General features: G+C 53.0%; 1 protein-coding gene across 2 annotated transcripts; it reads right to left on the bottom strand.

Annotated features, from left to right (window-relative positions):
- Window positions 1-14,505: 14,505 nt before the first annotated feature.
- Window positions 14,506-20,092, bottom strand: FGF8 (fibroblast growth factor 8). 2 transcript variants are annotated; one of them, XM_037496310.2, is made up of 5 exons: window positions 20,055-20,091; window positions 19,437-19,523; window positions 19,032-19,212; window positions 15,861-15,967; window positions 14,506-15,008 (listed from the first exon to the last, which is right to left on the bottom strand). In XM_037496310.2, exons 3-5 carry the CDS (start codon window positions 19,054-19,056, stop codon window positions 14,718-14,720), a joined length of 423 nt encoding a protein of 140 aa, XP_037352207.2. In that variant the 5' UTR covers window positions 19,057-19,212; window positions 19,437-19,523; window positions 20,055-20,091; the 3' UTR covers window positions 14,506-14,717. The 2 variants fall into 2 exon arrangements, with proteins under 2 accessions (XP_037352207.2, XP_037352210.2); XM_037496313.2 differs by lacking the exon at window positions 19,437-19,523 and having other exon boundaries at window positions 19,032-19,179; window positions 20,055-20,092.
- Window positions 20,093-20,119: the final 27 nt, after the last annotated feature.

Genomic DNA, 20,119 nt, shown 5'->3' with positions numbered 1-20,119 from the left:
AGGGAGGCCCAAAGAGAGGTGAAGTTAACTTCCTATAGCTGGGAGCTTCTAGATGCCCACTGCTTGACTTTCCAGAGGGGCTATGACGGGGCCTGCTTTTGGTATCCCAAAGAAGAATGCTGTCTTTGTCTATGGTTTCCTTGCCCGTCTCCACGGTGTCTGGTCCTAAGTGGCCTCTCAGCCCCAGCAGTATATTGGGTCATACTACCACTAGCAACTCTGGGGCCTCTGGCATGGTCTACACTTCAGCTCAGACTCCCAACCTCTATGTATCATCTGGATCTTTCCTTCCTAAGTACATTGTGTTCTTGCCTATTTATCTGCCTACTCATGAAGGCTTATGAGTTAAGACCCTAGACCAAGGTCACATGACAATACCAAAGGCCAACTAGAACTCACGTTCCATCCTCAAAAGAAAGTCCTCCTGAATTTCTGTAAGGGCTTTCCTCTTCCTAACAAAGTAACCTGAAGAGAGAGAAACCTAAGTCATTCCTAGGCCTGTTTTCTTTTTTTTTTTTTTTTTGCTTTAGCCCTCAGCTTAGGACAGTCCAGGGATGGCAGGATCATAACTTAGTGAGTAGTGCCCCTCCCATGGGTGCCTGTCACAGTTTCAACACAAACATCAACCTGGAACTTCTGATCTACAACCTGCCTATGCAGCCCTAGAGCCTGTGCCAAATGGTGCAGAACACACATGCCAGTGGTGTTTCTAACTAGACAGAGGAGCAATGGATTTGGCTCCCCCTTAATACAGAAGAAGAAGTTCTACTTGGGGGAGTCAGAAGCAGAAAAACCTAGAGATAAAGCACTTAGGTCAGCGGGTCTGGATTTAAATCCTGGGCACATCACTTTGGAAAAAAGATATTCCTTCACTTTTCTGAACCTCAGTTTCTCCAGTTGTAAAATAGGGATAACAACGTATTTAGGGAGTAAAATCTTTCTGAGAATAACTACTGCTTCAGAATAATGTGAGGATAAAATGAAATAAGACATAGAAAGGACTAGCACACCTAATAAACAGTAACTATAATTGTCATTCTCTCTTCTAAAACTACCTCCAATCTTTGAAGGACCTCAAATCCTGGAGATTGTTGACCAGGTCTTCTCAGATCATGTTTGTGACCTTCTTGATTTGGTGCATAAAGGCAGTATCAGGCACTGATATATGCAGGTTGGAGTTCATTCATTCACCAGAATGTATGAAGCACCCACTATATTCCAAGATTACTTGTTATCAACAGTAGTTATAAGCCAGTGTTATAAACAGACTAATGTATGAAACCACAGCGGATTACCTGGGAGACACATGGGGAGAAGACAAATTTAGGTTTTGAGGTGTGTAGGAGCTCATCTAAGTGGGGGAAACAGCATATGAAAAGACAAATGCACAGAAAAGCATGGAGTATTTGGGACATGGTAAAAAGATCTGTATTACTAGACTCTCCCACCAAAGTAGAAGGAGAAAAATCTGGAAATTTGTAGCCAGGTTCTGAAAGGCCTCATTTGCTGGGTTGAGGAACTTGAATTGCATCTCTTGTGCAAGGGGCAACAGTGGAGACTTGAACCCGTGACTTGATACCATATTTGGCTTTGGTTAGAAATTTTTTGCTCTAGCTGTCATGTAGGGGAAGAGTGCAGAGGAGCACCCATCTTTTGGGAAAGGAAGGGGGGCCAGGTGTGCTCATGTTGCCCCTGCTCTGGCTCCTGGGGAACTCTGCTTCCTCTCTGCTTTTTGCACATGCTTTCAGCCCATCCAAATTTCACATAGGTCCTAAGGACTTCCAAAGGCTTCAGAATTTTTTCGTCACCAAAGCAGAACTGACATGATCCCTCTCAGTGTTCTGATTATCAGTAACATCCAAAACTGGTATCAATCTCAAAGTCTAGAAACCTAGATTTTACCTCGAACTCCTGATTAGTCCACTGATGACCTTGGGCAAGTAAAGCTCCTTAGTGCTTCTTCCCTTCAACCAGAGAGGAACTCTGCCCTTCTGGAATCCCCTAGCACCACGCCGGTGCCTGCCTTTGGTCACCTTTTCCATGACGTGCTGCTCTGCATTATTTGTCATGACAGAGAAGAAAGACTAGAATGAACAGATCTGGCTTCAAATCCTGACTTGGCCTATTATGAGCTGTGTGACTTGAAGATAAGATTTACTCCTGCTGAAATTTCATTCTCTCCTCTATAAATTTGGAATATTGATACCTGAAGACATTAGGTCATTAGAAAAGTCAATAAAAGGAAAAATTGAAAAATAGTATATAAGCACAGTGCCTGAAACATAGGGTACTTGCTAGAGAACATTTATGTGAACATACTACAGACACACAAAGGCATGTGCACGCTCACACACACATACAGATGCACACTGCAGTCGTGGTACATACACATTTAGCTTAAAACTTTTATGTTGTAGATATACTTAGTATCAATATTGATAATGCATTTATGCCTTGATTTTCTTATCTCTAAAGGGTAATAATACTGGCTGACTCATTTATTGTAATGAATACTTGGAATAAAATTGAAAACCACACCGTTGTAACTGCCTATTTGATGTTCCACCATCGTTTGTATGTGTATAGACTGTAAGCGCCTCCTTTCTCAGTTGCCCCCCACTACTACCCGCACAGGCTCAAGCTGAGCCATCGCAAAAGTTGACTTCAGGTTTGTCCTTGAAGGGGATAGCTTTAGTTTCTTAGTCCAAGCCCCAGTCACTAATGCAGCCAGAAGCCAAGCCTTGAGATACCCAGGTGAGCAGAGACCAACAGGGTTTCTCTACCTATAGGGCAGAGCCAGTCACTATCCAGCCCCAGAAAGGGGTTCTCTGGGACACCCGGTCTAAGGAGGCTGAGGTGAAAAACCACGCATCTGGTCAAGGTCCTGGCTTCTGGCCCAGCAAAACTACCCATTCTCAGAGGCCCAAGCTGCCTGCCTCTCAGCAGTTCTGCCGGAGTCCCCACCTAGACAACAGCACCTAGGCCCACCCTGACCACCCGCCTTTGCCCCTTTCCCCAGACAGCTTGATTCCCAGGATCTCCAAAAGCGGGCGTCCTGCCATGCTGGCATTCTCAGTCTCCAGAGCCACCAGGGAGGACCAGGAGCCCAACTAAGCAGCCTCCTCATGTGGGAAACTTGGTGACTCAGTCATCGGGAGGCCTAGCGCTTCTCTAGAAACAAGAGTGGAAGATTCCTGATGGCTTCCAAAATTCCTCGAAGACTGAGACACCTTCTAACCTATACTTAGAGGCTGGCAGGGAGGGGTGAGTTTAGGACAAACTGCTGAACGCTTCGTCCTTAGGGCTCAGGCCAAGCGGAAAAGGAGATCTCACCACAGTCATAGCAAAGACTGAGCGCTTGCCCTGTGGGGGCACCTTCTGAATAGTCTATGTGTTATCCGCTTGGCCCTCCGCCTATGAGTAGGCACTGTTATGAGTCCTATTTCACACGAGGAGACTGAGTCTCGGGGAAGTAAAATCACTTTCACAAGGTCACAGAGATCCAAGCCACAGATGGGCCCACTCACAGTTTCGCTGCTGCTGCACAGCATGGCTTGCAGGGGAAGCATTTCTTTTGAACTAGTGTTCTTGGGCTCTAAGGTGGGATTTGAGGGTTGCAGGGTGTGGTGTGCCAGAAGGTGCGTTAGTAGAGTCCACAAGCCCTGGGTTCAGCTTATAGGAAAACACTAACTAGCTCCACCATGTGGGGCAAAAGGCTTAACTCCTAGCCTTAGTTTCCCCATCAGTAAAAGGGGGCTGGTAGGACTGACCTCAAAGGGCTACCGTGAGGATAAGAAACAACATATGCAGCACACCTGGCACCTGATGGGTGCTCGACAAGTGGCAACTACAGTTATTACTCTTCTCTCCCACCCGCCTTGGGTGTGCTGGCGGGTCCTGGTCTCTGACCCTCCACAGCCCATGGGAGTAAGTGGAAGCAGCTGGGAGAGGGCTGAGGGGAGGGGTAGGGAGGAGGCAGCTTGAGTGACTGCAGACCAGCCCTGAGGGCCTCACAGGGGATATTGGCCCTAGCCACAGGTGCACCAATTACTCTCCCCTTGAAAAGCCTGGGGGGTGCACTTCCCCCTTATTTTCCCACTCAGCTCAGCCTTGACCTTTGGTTCTGCAGAAGGCAGTGGCAGCTCCGCAGCACCAGTACACAGGCTGGTCGTTTGTCTTCAGGTTTCATAGCCTCCCTGAGGCTCCAGTGCTTTGCAACTTTTCCCTCCCTCTCCCGGCCACTTCCCAGTTAGCCTGGGAGCCTCTCAGTGGCAGCTCGGGTTGCATTCCTGGGAGCTTTGTTGGGAATGGAAGTTTCTGGTTGGGATAATCCCTGGGTGTGAGTGGTCAGTGCAGGAAGAGACCAGAGCCTCTCTGAGAGGCTGTGGGAAAAGCCCCACTTGTCCAGGTGCTCTGAGGAGGGAGTGGGCTCAGAAGCTCATCCTGCAGGAACTTTCCCAGCGGTGGAGGGGGTGGCCCTGGACAGCAGGCCTGGAACCCACCCAGCCCTGCCTCTCTGGAGGGTCCTTGTCGTCATCTTTCTTTGGATGCCTGGAGAACTCTGAAGGGCTCAGATGTTCCATCCCCTTCACCACCTGCCTCAGTTGAGGTGTCAGGCACAAAGGAAGAAGCTGAAGGGACACTGATCCCTGAGCCAACCAAAGCAAATATGGTTTACATCTATTTTATGAAATAGGCGTCTATACAGGTTTTCCTCAGGAAATAAGCTTCTGCTACTAAAAACAAATTTTTTAAAACAAATAATCTAGTTCAAACCTTTCACCTTCTAGAATGTTCGGGAAAGATGAATTTCCCTGAGGATTCCACAGCTACTTCCTTTCAACTCCTATCTTCTCTGATCGCTTTATGAGTCAGTCCAGTGACCCATGTATTACCCACACCATGGGTATGGCAACCATATGTTTATTACTCAGTGAACCCCAATACATGGGGAAGCCCCTAGGAAGGGACCTTGCCTTTGTCTCCAGCAATTCAAAACTCAGTGTGCACCGAACTGAATTGGGACTAAGTTGCATGGAGCTGAGCTCCGTCAGAGCCAGCCCAGATTCTTCCACCAGTTGCCTCAGAATCAGCATGGCTTCAACTCAAGCACTCCAGCCGTGCTCCCTAGGCCCTCTGTCCTTGCACAACCCCTGCTCCTCTTTGTACTCACCTTTCCCACGCCTCCTCAGAACTGCCTGCCTACTGTGGCCATCTGCGTTAGGCTGGAAGCCTTGGGAGCCAGGGGTCTCTCGACTCACTCACCATTGCTCCCCCACACTGGCTTTAATGCCCAGTATAAAGGAAGGGCCCAACAAGTTTATCATGAAGCCATGCTATGTCCTGGGAAAAGGAAAAAGTTTGCGCTTGCTAAGAGGAAAACTAAGAAGCATTGAATGTTGACCCTTGGCGTCCCCTGTGCTCTTCTCTCCATTCTTTCCAACTGCTCACAACTCAGGCTTGACTCTCCCCTTCTTGCCTGGGCTGCTTTGGGAGTCTAGGAGACATGGTCAAGTCTGAGGGGCAGGACAGTAAGAACCTGCACACTGGCCTCGGAGAGAACATAGGAAGACCACCCCCCACCCTGCAGGACCCCACCATCTACCCTATATTCCCCCAGGCCCTCAGGGGCCCACTTGGATGAGTGGAAGGTGAGGGTGTGCATGGAGCACCTTGCTGATTGTTCCACCCAGGTTTCTGGCTCTCTCAGGCCCCCGGGCTGCCAGAGTTGCTTTCCCAGGAAAACAGCCTCCCCAGAGACTCTGCTTTCTTTTGGTTCCAGGCTCCTGGCCATGGTGTGTGGATGATGGGACTGTGCAAACCTGAGCTCACAGGGGCACAGCTCCGCTCACCCACCCCCTCCCCAGTGACTCCCCAGAGCAGCCACCACTTGTCAGAAGCCATTGTTAAGCACTCTGCCAGGCACCCTACATACACTCATAAATATTAATCCTCATGGCAACTCCAGAAAGTAGACTATGTTCCCCATTTTGCAGGTAGGGAAACTGAGGCTTAGAGAGGTGAAAATGACTTGCGTAGGCTACACAGTTAGGAGGTGCCAGAGCCAGGATCACACTTAGTTCTGTCTAACTCCAAAGTCCTTATGACTAATCATCACACCAAGTCACATCTGAACATCTGTTCCTACTGCCGTTTCTCTGAATTGCTTCTAGACTTTGCTGAGGCCCAGGTAGGGAGAAAGGACAGGGTGAGGGCAGAGTGCCACCTCCGTAGAAATCCCAGGGGGTTTGAGGAGAGTAAGAAAAGATTAATTTCCTCTTCCCTTCCCTCTCTCTATGCACCCCACGGATTTGCTGAAAGTACCCCCCACATGGAGGCCAGCTTCTGGGGCAGGGCTCCTGCCACCAACTGGAGGCCCTCCTCTCCCCTCATACCCGTATACACACCCATCTTACCCAGCTCCCTGGGGCAAAAATAACAATTCCAGACACCACATGCTAAGGCTCCTCACTCTCAGAAAAACCTTTAGTCTCTCCATCTCAGCTCGCCTTGTCTTCCAGTTCTAATCCAGAGCGCCAGCTGCCAGTCATGCCTCCCTTGGGGACATTCCCTAGACGCCATCCACCCCTGCCTGGGGTGCTAGCGCCTCTCCTCAGGAACCCAGTGTTTCCCTCCACCTGGGAGCACCCTGTCCCTACTCCACCAGGGAGGATCAGGCCAGATCCATGGAAGTGACTGGAACTTGAGCCCAAGGCGGCGAGTCAGCACAAACCCTCAGAAGCCAGAGCCAGCTTCCTACTGACCCATCCTCTCGTATCAGGGCCCAGATCAGGCAGATCCTACATGGTATATTACCCATCATGAAAGTTTGATGAGTTGGCTCTGCATTCATGAAGGAGGCCAGAGTCAGCGAGGGGAGAGTGTACAAAAAAAGCAGAGATAGACTGGGCAGGGAGACGAGATAGGAGGGTATGGCATGGCCCGGGTATGGGTTATGATGGGAGGTGGGACTTCTCTGGGAAGAAAGATCTGGCCGGGGCTGATGATATTTGTTGAACTGAAATGATTAAATGTCAGAGGCGGAAATGAGGAGGAGTCCCAGAAAGTAGAGGTCTTGAGCCTGAGTGTCTGGGAGCCATGCGCCTGTGTGCAGGCCCAGGGACAGCTGCAATTTGGTGTTGGCCTTGACCACTCCTACCTTTGAAACTCACTGGCTGGTTCTCCAGGCAGTTGGCTTTAGTCTTAGGGCCCAGCGTCCTGGCTCCTCGAGGGCTTGCCATTCTGCCCCCATCCCCCCCACCCCTGCCCCGGGACGCAGGCCCAGACAATTTCTGGTCCTCTGGGCTCCAGGAACAGGAGGCTGCAAAGCTGTGCAGAGCTCTGTCCAGGTTTCTCCTGAGCCCCTCAAAGCAGTGTCCAGGTCTAGCCCCTTGATCTGAGTACTTCCAGCCAGTTCCCCAGCTGCAGCCCATCTGATCCTTCCTGGCTGGGGACATGACCTTACTTCCCAAATGCCAAAGCTATGGACCTGGCTTGGCATAGGGTAATGCCCGGACTCTCCCCCATGCTCTCCCCCTATCACCCATAGCCAAGGAAAGAAGAGAAAATTTCTTCCCAGCTGTTTCACTATTGCTGACAGGGACTGAGAGGGGAGCTGGACTGAGGACTGAGCTGGAAGCTCTCAGTGTCCACCAGCCAGTAGGAGGAAGGTATGATGAGGTTCAGCTCTGGGTCCTACCCTGAGGGACAGTGAGATCTGAAGGTCACCAAGAGATCCAGATGGGGAAGAGGGATAACCAAAGGGACCTTATTGGCACAGCCCTCCCTAGTAACATGGGACTTGGGGATCCCCTTGGAGTTCCTGCCAGCTCCCCATCTGTCTTGCTACCACTTACTCCTCCTCTCTCTTCTGCTCTCTCTGGCTCTTAATTCCCCTTCACTCTCTCCTTTGAAGTCCCCTAGTTGCTATGGAAACCCAGTGGCAGGGAATGAAGCAGAATTTGGGGAGGTTCTGAGACGTGCATCCCAATAGGCTGGGATGTTCGCTTGTCCAGGTTTTGGAGATATTTACTGCAGCTTGAAAGGATGGGAGTGAGCCTGTGCTGAATAGCATTGGACATTTTAGAAACACTGCAAGTCCAGGGCCTCCCTGGTGGCGCAAGGGTTTAAGCACAGTGCTGTGAAGCTGTACGCAGCCTCCGCAGCACAAGTTTGATCCTCGGCCGGCCAAGGAGCTACCCACATGGCGCAGCAGACCTCTCCTGACTCGCCTGCTGCTCCCCTCAGCAGTGTATTTCAGTCGGTCTGCCTGTTCTGTTCCCTGCTCTGTCTCTGGTGAATCCTCTCACCCCCCCCCCACCTCTGGCCTGTACCCCAGCTCTTGTATGCATAAATAAATAAATCTTTAAAAAAAAAAAAAAAACCTGCAAGTTCAGCTGGGCTCAGAGCCTCACCCATTCCAGGACAGCCCTTACGTCTCCCTGATGGCCAGACAATTCCCAAGACCTGACCCAAATCCCTGATACGGAGGATCCCCAACCCACCTTTTCCATTAGAAAAACCAGTGGGGACCGGAGTATGTGGGGAAATTGCAGGCCATGAAAATGTGTGAATTCTATTCTGGCTGAGGTAGGAGTAACACAATCCATTCTGATCTGTTACTGACTTGTGTTTTGGGAATTCTGGCCACTGGGTCCAGACGGATTGTAGGGGGTAAGAGAAGAAACAGGGGGAGCTCTTAGAGGGCTGCTGCTATAAACTAGACAAGAGCCATTGATGGCTTGCAGGAGGGTGAGTGGGGCAGCTGGACTGGATTTGGGATATGTTCTGGAGGTAAAGGCAGCAGGAGGAGATGCAGGGGAGGCTGAGAGGAGAATCAGCCTGTGTGTTGACCTCTTCCTCTTGGGTGGTGGGGTTAGAGAGACAGCAAAACAATTCCCTCACCCCACTCAGAGCTTCAGGCCCAGACAGCGTTCTGTCTTTTCCCTCTATCATCAGGGCACCGTGCTCTCCTGTTTCTCCGCCACCGGTCTTGCCGGTGACACCTCATCGGCTTTGCATTTCCCCCTTCCTCTCCACCTCCAAATGTTGGGAGTACACCAAGGCCCAGACTTGGAGCTCTTCTCTAGCTATGCTCACTCCCCCAGGGAATCCTTCCATCTCCTGGCTTTAAAAATCTTCTGTCTGCTGCTAAATACTCCCAAATTTCTATCTTCACACTAGACCTCTCCCCTGAATTCCAGACTCATACACAACTGCCTACTCAACATCTTCACTTGAATGTTTATTTAATCAGAACAGACTCCACATGTCCAAAACGAAACTCCTACTCTTACCCTCAAAATCTGTCTCTTTTGGAATCTTCTGGATATGATGAAATGACCCCTCCAACTTTTCAGTTGCTCAGACTACTTGGAAAACCCTACACTCCTTTCTCTCAAGCCGCATCCAAATCCGTCAGTAGATCTGTTCTCTCTACTAGCAAAAAAAGGCCCAAATTCCAATCTCTTCTCACCACCTCCAATCATTATCTCTCACGTAGATCACTGCAATGACTTCACAACTGGTCTTCCTTGCCACCCTGTCTATTCTCTTTTTTTTTTTTTTTTGTGGGACCTCCACGGCAGCCGGGGAACCAACCAGCACTGCAGAGGCTGCGGGCAGCCTTGCAGCCCAGCGCTCAACCGCTGCGCCACCAGGGGAGGCCCCACCCTGTCAATTCTCAACGTAGCAGCCAAATAAATCTTATGAAAACTGAATTAGGATCACATCACTCTACTGCTGAAGACAGTGGAAACTAAAGTCTTTGGAAAGGGCCCTCAACATCGGCCTCCACCACCACCCTTTCTCTCTTTAGCCTCATCTCGGCTTCTATGGTTCTCCACCACCACCACCACGCCCCAAGGACACACACCCCCATGTCTTCCCTTCGCTTACTCCAGCCACACCCCTCTTCTTCTCCTGATGCAGTAAGTCTTTGTAGCCGCTGTTCCTCTACCTGGATTGCTCTTCCCCAATATCTGAACACCTTACCTCAGTCAGGTGTCCGCTCAAACATCAAATTTTCAGGAAGACTTTCCTTGAACATCCTACTGAAAGCTGCTAAACTGTGTCCCACGTCCACATTCATTCCCTTCTCTGACTTTTCTCTGTAAGAGTTGTCAGTGTCGGGCCTCCCTGGTGGCCTAGGGGTTAGGTCTCAGCACTATCACCACAACAGCCCATGGAGATGGCCTGAGTTGCCTGAATTCAATCCCCACCAGGGAGCTAAGCCACATGGCGCAGCAGACCTCTCCTGTTTCGCCTGCTGCTCCCCTCAGCAGTGTATTTCAGTAGATCTGCCTGTTCTGCTCCCCGCTCTGTCTCTGGTGAATCCTCTCAGCCCCCGCACCTCTGGCCTACACCCCAGTTCTTCTATGCAAAAATAAAAAAAATCTTTAAAAAAAAAGTTGTCAGTGTCTGCTATGTAGGCCCCCTACCCCGCTCCCTCCCACCCCCACTCCCCCGCCTCCAACTTCCTGCTACCTGAAAATAGAGCATTCTTGTGAAACCTTTCAGTTGCCCAAACTAGAAACCTTGGAGATCCCTAGACTCCTCTCTCTTTCAGCCCACTTTCAAATCCAGCAGCAAATCCTGTCATCCCCACTGGCAAAAAATGTTTCAAATTCCAGTATCTTTTTACCACCAAAAGAGCATCAAGCAAGGAAGCAATTGTCATTAATTTATATAGAATTTTTTTCAGCTTACTCAGATCTCAAAAGTAACCTACCAAATCATACCAAGTAACACATAAAGCCTAATATAAGACTCACAGTAAAAGCAGGGATGATATGACACACACACAACCTACATAAAGTAGTTCCTGAAGGAGCTTGGTAGAGTCACTCACTGCTCAGGAGGCTGTGGTGTCTAGAAGGGCTGCTACAAAACCAACTCTGAAAGCTATGCTTGCTTTATACCTTTTGTCATCAGAGAAGAACTTCTCTTCAGATTTCTTTTTGGTTAGCTAAAATCGGTACTAGGGTAGATATTCTGGAAAAGTGAAGTGGGGTAGTTCAAACCTTCTAAAATTGGGGATACCTGTACTAGATCCTGTTTGCCCTGTACCCACCCCCACTCACTAGAATATGAGCTCTCTAATGACAAGGGTTTTGTCTCTTATTTCCTGCTTTGTCCCCTCTGCCCAGAACAGAGTCTGACACATAATAGGCAAGTGATAAATAGTGAATGAATGGATGGAATTAGGGATACACCTGTTGTACTCAAAAGACAACCTAGGTCTAGCACTTATGAACTGATTTCTATATAGCAGGTCTTTGAATAATGTCTCTTCATCATAACATTGATGGGGGAAATCCGGGGCAACACTGAACAAAATGACATCATTCAAAAACCTGCTTTTTTATATGTCCTTTTACTTGAAGTCACAATCACCAACGCCTATATTGACTATGTTAAGCGAGGATTTATTATATGAGCTTTGATACCAGTTATGTGACTTCTAGGTCTCAGGCTGTCTATCTGCAGGTAGCAGGGAAGATTGAGGTCCTTTGCTGCAGGAACATTTTCTAAAATGATGCTCAGTCATAACCTTGCCTGAGTTCATTCTACTGAGGGTAGAAAGTAGGAATGGACAGAACCTGGTAGAGTAAGAGAATTCTAACTTGGGTGGAGTCTTCTCTGACTTTGAAATGAAAAGCCAGGTTCTGGTTTGGACTTGGCAGGGTCCTGGGAGCCTGGATGAGAGGGTCTGGTCACTAGGCCTGGGCCTCTCCTCATGGAGGACCAGTCTCATGAGGGCCTCAAAGGGAGCACTGCTGTGGGAGAAGAAGGAGAGAGAGATGGGGAATCAAGGCAGAGGAGAAGGTAAGATGATTGGAGAAGGGAGGATTAGAGAGGGCCTTCTGCGCAGATCACCTGGGCCTACACACAGGCTCTCAGTGAACTTTGGGAAGTCAAGCCTCCATGCAGACCTCGGCTAGTACCCACAGAGTGGCGGGCCTTTTGGCTGAGGAAAGCCCAGTCCTCCTCCCTTTTCTGGGCCCTGCAACAGCTCCCTGCTTGTTTTCCCTGAAATAAATGGGCTGAGCATATTGGGCCGGCAATAACCCCTTGAAATCAGTTGTTATCACAGTTAACAACCAGTTTGGCTTCAGTTCAGGCTGTTAACTATCAAACCACTAAGTGCCGGTAATGATTGATTCTTGGCCAGTTGCAGCTTGAGTGGGCTGTAAAACCCCATTAGTGAGGGCTCTATGGAGGCAGCAATGCAAAGATAAACAAGGTAGTGGGTGCTCTAGCCCAGCCTAGCCCCACTATTCTGGGCTCTGCTCCCATGGGTGCCTGGCCTGGGGTCCTGCTGGGAGTCAACCGCTTCCCAAAGCCTCAGGAAGCAGATCTCCCTGACCTGTCCACCTCCACTTCCCACCATCAATCGTTTCACTCAGCTCTGTGAGGCAGGTCTGGCTCTGTGGACAACCCACCTCTCCTCCCTAGTCACAGTCATGGCGTGAGTCCACCCTCACCCAGAGTACTCAGGCATCCCCAGATTAGGGCTCCTGGAGTAGCTTTGGCCTAGCCAGTGACCAGCCTTGGCCCAGCCTAGCCATACTTTGTGGCCAGGATCACAGGCTAGGAGAGCCTGACACCGCCCCAAACTCTCTCCTACCCTGTGCCTTCCCCCAGGAATTGCTCTCAAACAAATGAAATGTGGGTAATTACTGAGCTGGGGGCTGGACAGGCGGCCGTGCAGATGAAAGCGTTTCCTGGACGGTCTCTTCATTTGCATGGCATCAGAAGCTGCTCAGAAGGTGTGACTTTTCCCACAGTGAGACCCCAGCTCCTTGCACAATAAAGCCAGGCTGCTCACCCAGAATTAATTAAAGGGGGAGGGGAGAGGATGGAACAGAGGAAGGCACTAAGAGCTGGGGGAGCTGGAAGGGAGATGTCTAGAGCCCTTCCCCACGTCTCCAGTGTCCATGAGCCAGGAGAAACCTACTCTCTCCGGAGTCCCTCATCCTCATAGAAAGCCAGAAAAGACCCCATGGTATCCCCAAGCTCCTATTCCAAGGCTTCCCACTGAACCCTGGAATTCCTGATCCACCTGGATGACCTGAGTCTACTAGGGCTTGGCTGTAACTCTGAGAGGCCCATGTGGTTAGGAAGCCTTGGGGTATCCCCCTCCCAAAGGAGGTATCAAAGAACAGAGACCCAGAGGGAAGAGGTCTCTGGATTGACCCAGCAGGTAGGTTGTGGGGCCAACCCAGGAGCACCCTCAGAGAAGGCAGCAAAAGGAGCCAGGATGGGAGGCCTCACTTCTGAAGACCAAGCCAGCCCTGCCTCAGGAGACCTGCTGCTCCTGGGCTTGCACTCTTCCTAGGTGCGATGATACCCACCCCACCAGTCCACGTCCACCCGCCTGTGGCCATGCCTGTTGCGCAGACCAAGACTTGCTCTACCAATGCCATGGCCCAACCTGTTCCTCCTCCACAGCACTCCTCCCTCAAGGGCTAGTCCTTCTGACCGATGACCTGATGCTTCTCCTCTAGGCCAGAATCTGAGTTCTGCTCTTGGTCCATGTGCGTCCCTTGCTGTCCCCGCTCACCTCCCTCTGAGCCCTGTCTCCACCGTCAGCAGCTGCTCCCCGGAGCACAGTGCCCTGGGCTCCTCCACTGCACCTGAACTCAGCACCTTCGGCTCACAGCTCTTGAGCCAGATCGCCCCAAGTTAACACTTGTTCCGTGTCACAATTGTCAACACCGCCGTTGGCAGTCCCCACCCTGACACCCCCCCACCTTAGGTCCTAACAGCTGTTCTTTGCTTTCATTTTGTGGAGCCCGACACTCAGAAAGAACCACCTCTTGAATCTCCAACTGGTCTCCCACAAACCGGAGGCACACACAGAAGGCACTTTTTTGGACATCGAACCCGTGATTGAAGCTCTGGCCCTACAGAGTCATCATGTCTGGCTCAGGGCTGGACTGGGGGGTGTCAGCAGCGGCCCCGTTAAGACCCGGAAGGTCCATGTCTGAGCTCCCAGCACCAGCTAAGAGCCTCTTCTTGCCCCTCTCCCTGCTTGGATCCTCCCGGGACATCCCTCTGGCAACAGTGCTGGGGCAGGGCCGGCTTACGGTCCTTACGCTGGAGGGAGGCTAGCATCGGAGCTCGGAACCCCGTTGGCTACTTTTCCCCGCTGCCCACCAGGTGGGGCAGGCAGGGGGAGCACAAGCACCCTGGCAGGACTCACTCTCCAACACACACTTTGCATACGCGAGTTAAATAAATATTTCAGTCATTTAATAGTAACTAGAACACGACCACCCCCACTGACACCCACCAGTAAAAGACCTGACCTAAGTTAGGACCCCTTCCTCCCGGCCCCTCCTGGGGGTGCAGCGGAGTGTGTCTCTGCCAGGCTAGCTTGCCCTGCAGGTGCCGGGGCTGGGGAGCACCTCTGCTGGGCTAGAGAAAGCCCCCTGCCCCCAGTCCCGGCTAGGCCACCACGGGATCTTCCTGAGAGTGAAGAAGACAGACACCACAGCCAAGTGGAATACAAAAATAGAGCCTCTCTTTTGTTTAAAAAACAAAAACAAAAACAAAACCCAACGGCAAACAATTATCAACAACTAGAACCCGGGGCTCCCCCACTCCGCCCCAGCCTTCAGGAGCGCAGACCTCATCCCGCTCGAGCTTCTCCTTTCTGCTCCCACGAGATGAGCGTCTCCGTCGGGGGGAGCTGCGGGGAGGGGCCGGCAGGCCTATCGGGGCTCCGGCGCCCAAGTCCTCTGGCTGCCCCGCAGGCTGCGGGTGAAAGGCGGGTAGTTGAGGAACTCGAAGCGCAGGCTCTGCTCCGTGGTGTGGTGGCCACGGGGCAGCCGCTTCATGAAGTGGACCTCGCGCTGGTGCTGCCGCGTCTTGGAGCCCTTGCGCGGCCGGCCCTTGCGCGTGAAGGCCATGTACCAGCCCTCGTACTTGGCGTTCTGCAGGGCCGTGTAGTTGTTCTCCAGCACGATCTCCGTGAAGACACAGTCCTTGCCTTTGCCGTTGCTCTGCAGGTAGGGGAGCCAGACTTCTTGTTACTGGGCTCTGTCCGGCGGCCCCCCCATCAGAGGCAGAGGGCAGGCGGCCCCAGACAGCAGGTGGGCACCCCAGCAGATGGCGAGGTGGGCAGGAGCTGCAGCCCCACCCCCTGCCCGGGCACCCGCTCTCTAATCCCTCACAGCCCGCAGCCCACCCGGCAACTTCCTGTCCTCCTGGGCAGCAGTGACACATGGTTGTCTACGGAGGGGCCAGACCCACATAGAGAGGCAGAGAGAGGGCCTAGACCCTGTCTGCCCTGGCCTCTTGCCCACCAGTCTGGCCAGAGCTGCTAGCACCCGTTTCCCCACCTGCCCCCCTCGGTCCCTCATGATTCTAACTCCCCAGCACCTTGGCTGCCACCCTATGGGGGAGGGGAGGTCTGTGAGGCGCTGCTGAGCCCCAAGCCCCAGAAACTCAGGATTCGGGGAGCTCAGGGCTGGAGAGGAGCGTGACTAATGGGGCCATTTCAGAGCTCTGCCGAGGGGCTGGGCCTGCGGCTTACTGAACATTCCAAATGCTGGTACCATGTAATTGGACATAATAGCAAAGCAATTTGGCGATTTGTTAAAAAGATATATGGAATTTACCACCCCCTGCCCCCCCTAGCTCCTTCCCTGGCCTTCCTTCTTCCTCCTTTGCCTTTATAGCTTTTCATCCCTCAAGCAGTTTCCTTCTCCTACACCTCCCCCCCTCGTCATTAGGTAACCCCAAGGTGGGCCTGCATCTCTCTGCCCACCTTGTCGAGATCTGAAAGGAGCTCAGCCAGCCCAGCCCCCCTCCTCCGAGTCCCCCCAGGCTCCACCTTCCTTCTGGGGCCTCACCTTGGCAATCAGTTTCCCCTTCTTGTTCATGCAGATATAGAGGCCTGTCTCAGCTCCTCGCACTCGAACTCGGCTCCCAAAGGTGTCTGTCTCCACAATGAGCTTTGCTGTGGGGGAAGGTGAGGGGGCGATTATTGGAAGCCCCTGACCCCAACTGTGCCATGTCCTCACCTGCTGGCCCCTATCTCAACAGCACCTGCTCCCAGGTCCAGACACACGAGACATGGGCTCTGGTCCCAGCTTAGCTACTAATGTGCTGTGCAAGCCTGGGGCCTCAAGCCCCTCACCTGGGTGCTCAGGGGTGGGGGGTGGATGATATCATCATGTACACATTGAGTTCTGCAGAGGGCCCTTGGGGCCATCAAACCAAAAAGACCTTCTTTAAAACCAGAGGATAATGACTTAATGCTGAGGCATCAAAATTTGATTTGACCAGAGTCCCACTGCCAGTTCAAAGCACTCTGCTGAGGCTTCTGACTCAAACCGCTATGCCCACAGGCCCCACATATCACCACCAGCATGTGGGGTGCAGTGGCAACCTCTAGTCCGGAGGCCCCATGTGAAAGCACTCTCCTGTTTGTGGCACTTCAGGCTCTAACTCACAGTCTGCCACCTCTTCACCCATCCCTGCTCGGCTGAGAAGGTGGCAGAGGTGGGGCCAGCTCTCCCCACACGTGCAGCCCACAGTCCTCTGCTTTCCCAGAAGTTCAGACATTAGCTGGGAAGACCTACCTCTGCCCAGTCTCCTCCGTCCCTGGCCCCAGTGTTCAGATATCAATGGCTGGGTGTCTCACCCCAGTGCCCAAACACTTTCTGTAGGTGAGGGGGGTGTGGAGAAAATCAGGGGTGCTTCCCTCTCAGCCAGGAGACAGGGTGCTGAATTCTCTGCTTTCTTCCCCTCACCGCTCTGCTTAGACAACCACTTGGCCACAGAAGCCCCAATCACTGTCCACCTCTCTCCTCAACTCCTCCCTTGAGTCTGTCCCGAAGAAAGGAGGGTGAATAGCGAGGTCTCCTGCCCTCCCTAGTGCAGAGCCCAGCTTTTTCCAACCCTGCACTGACATGGGGGCCCCTTCTCTGTCCCTGAAACTAATGGGAGGGGGTGGGATGGGCACCAAGGTCAGCAAGGCAGCCTGTGACCACTCCCCTTCACACAAGCACAGAGCGGGGCCCAGTGGCCAAGTCCCCAGTCTGGCTTCAAGTCAGCCGGGAAATGCATCTGTCACCTCCCCTCCCACCTCCTCTTGGACCCAGCCAGCCTGCTCATCCCTCTCCTGGTCTGCCTCCCAGACAAGGAGATGCAGCTTTTAAGGGCCAGAAGGACACAGACTGGGATGGGGTGCGAGGATCCCACTCTGAGGATTCTGGCCAAAGGGGCAGAAGAGGAAGGAGGAGGCCCTCAGCCCCTTCCCGGGGCCTGTAAGGAAGCATTGCGAACTCTCTCCTCTTCTCCCCGGGACTCGCCCTGCCCTGGCTGTATTCCCTAAGCCTCTGTTCTTGGAGCCTCCAGCTTCTCCTCCCGCTGGGCTTGCAGGGACCAGAGAACCTGGGCAGCCTCCTATTCTTGTCAGGAGGGAAGTGGGCATCAGTCTTCTGGTGCCTGATGATGAATCCCCCCACGGCCACCTTGGACGCTCCTTCCCTCCCCAGAACAAGACTGCTGGACCGTTGGCTCTGATGGAGCAGACCTAGGAGGAAGCAGGCATTCCTTCCCTTTCCTCGGAAGCTGAGAAGGGCAGTAAGCAGCCAGTGTGGAGGGACAAAGGGACGGTAGGCTGGCCCTGCCAGCCCAGCAGGGGAGCTCGGCCACCGGGCAGGCCGCCCCCACCCCCACCCACCCCACCAGTGCCGCCGGAGCCCCCACTCTCCTTCCCCGATGAATCCGGGCAGCCAGAGCCACAGTTTGCAGCGGCTTTCTCTACTGGGTTTTTGGAAAGCTTAACATTTTCAAACCTATTCTTCCACCCCAGTGACAGATTTATCCCAGGAAAATTATGTCTCCTTCTCCAGCTTTAAAGGGAAGTCAGCTACGTCGATGCAGAAAAAATGCAGCGAGACATACTCGATCCCCCCAAACTGGCTCGAGAAGAGGAGAAAGTATTCAGGAAATGTTAAAAAAGGTGAAAGTAAGAAGAGTTTTAATCGCTCTGCCAGACGTGGGGGTCTCTCCAGAGATTCATACAGAACAATCCTGAACCTCTTTTTTAACATTTACAGACTTGCAATTCCTTTCAAACTCCACATCTGAAAAAAGCCTTGTTCTTTTTCTGTTTTATATCATTCTTCATTTTTCTCCTTAGCTCTTAAAATGCCTCACCTTTTTATTACATTTTAATAGAGTCTTCCCCTTTCCTTTCATGCTTGTTTAACTTGGTCATTATTTAAAGGTTTTTAAACTCACAATAATCGCTCTCTAAAAACAACACCAGCCGCCCAGAGGGCTTGCTTTTCTCTCGGTACATCCAGGACTCTGGAAACTGGCCTCCTTTCAAGGCAGGACTATTGAATGTTTAAGAAATCAATCAGTCCTCAGCCTCTCAGCGCCAGTAGCTCCCCATACTTACCACCCCACTGGGAGCTGGGAGCCCCTCTTAGAGCTCAGACTGGCCTCCTGGGTTCTTGGGTGTGTGGAGAAGGAAGGGCCCCTTTCTAAGCCCAGTCCTCATGCGTAACTGACCCCACTGTTGATCAAAGTATTTAAAGGCTCACAGCACCCCCCAGGCTGGGAGAGTTGGGGGGATTTCTCTCCCTTCTCTTTCCCACTCTCTTTTTGTGGGCCCTGGCGACATATCCTCTTTCAGGAGGTTCCCTGAAATCTGGGCCCCCTCCCTCTGAACTCTCAGGCTCCACCTGCAGCTGGGGAGGGGTGTATGAAAGGGGGAAGTGTAAAGGGAGATTCCTGGATTCATTCATCTGCCGGGTAGGGAAGGGGCACCTGTGGGCCAAGTACTCCCTGAGGTCCCTTCCCCAGCTCTCTCTTCTCCAGCTTGACCCCTAAGATGCTTTTCTGCCTTAACTCCTTCCTTTCTGAGCCAGCGAGCCTGCAGACCTCTGCCCAGGCCAGCACTGATGGGGCCGATGGGTTGATGGGTTCGGTCACAGCAGGACAACAGAGGGAAGGGGGGTGATCCACAAGCTACGTGTACCCTTGTGCAGTACCGCCAGCCTTACCGAAGGGGTCCCCATCTTCTGCCATGGCGTTGATGCGCTTGTTGGCCAGGACCTGCACGTGCTTCCCACTGGTGCGGCTGTAGAGCTGGTAGGTCCGGATAAGGCGGCGGCTGAGCTGATCCGTCACCAGGCTCTGCTCCCTCACATGCTGTGTAAAATTAGGTGAGGACTGAACAGTTACCTTTAGGAAATTGAAAAATACACAACACGCCATTATAATGCTACTCTGCCCAGGGGCCTGAGTGGCCCCCATAGCCCTGCACCCCCCCCTCCACTGCCCCAGGCAGCAGGCAGGGGCTGGGGACCCCCCCCACATGCCAATTCAGGCCACCACCCCCCCAGCAGGAAAGTCGGGCAGACCCAGCCTAGTATGGATGAGCCGGGATGGGGAGGCTCTGGACCCACCTGTTGGGAAACACCCTGGGACTCCCGGCCAGCTCGGAACAGGGAAGCCAGCTCCCTGCCCAGCGCAGGCCCCCCTCCCGGGCCTTCCTAGAAGAGCAGGGCGCTTTTAAGTAGGGCGTCAGCGCTCCCCGACGCCTGACATTTATAAAGACAAATTTACGGAGCAAATGTTGAGAGCGCAGAAGACCTGGGCACTTGATCTTTCAGCCAGACCCCCGCCCGCCGCCAGCCTCCCCCGAGAGCCGCCGAGGGTGGGTCCCCGCTGCCGTCTTCTGACAACGCACGTCCCGGGGGCCCCGGCGGCCCCTTCCCTCGGCGGCCAGGTGAGGCTGCCCGTCGAGCTCCTCCTCCGCCCCGACCTGGCCAGGAGGCGTGGGGACAGCGCCGGACTCCGAGACCTCGGGCTCTCCCGTCGCCACTCACGGCCGTGCGCCCCGGGACGGGACTACCTCTCCGGGGATGCGCCCCCTCCGCGGGCTGGTTTGGGGTTGGCTTTCGAAGGTTCCCTCCAGCCCCGCCGCCCCGGCCTCGGGGTCGTTCCTCGCGCCCCAGCCCGACCTCGCCAGCCCGAGGCCCCGCCGGCCCGCCCGGCTCCCGCCTCCGCGCAGCGCGCCTTACCTGGGCTTGGAGGCAGAGGACCAGCAAGTGCAACAGCCTGCGGGAGACAAAAGCGGGCGGGAGAG

This window comes from Talpa occidentalis, unplaced genomic scaffold (assembly GCF_014898055.3).
Source record: "Talpa occidentalis isolate TD23 unplaced genomic scaffold, MPIMG_talOcc4v2.1 talOcc4.8, whole genome shotgun sequence".
In the NCBI taxonomy this organism is placed as follows: Eukaryota; Metazoa; Chordata; class Mammalia; order Eulipotyphla; family Talpidae; genus Talpa; species Talpa occidentalis.
Note: the sequence above shows the minus strand (reverse complement) of the source record. Positions and strands in the feature narration are given on the sequence as shown.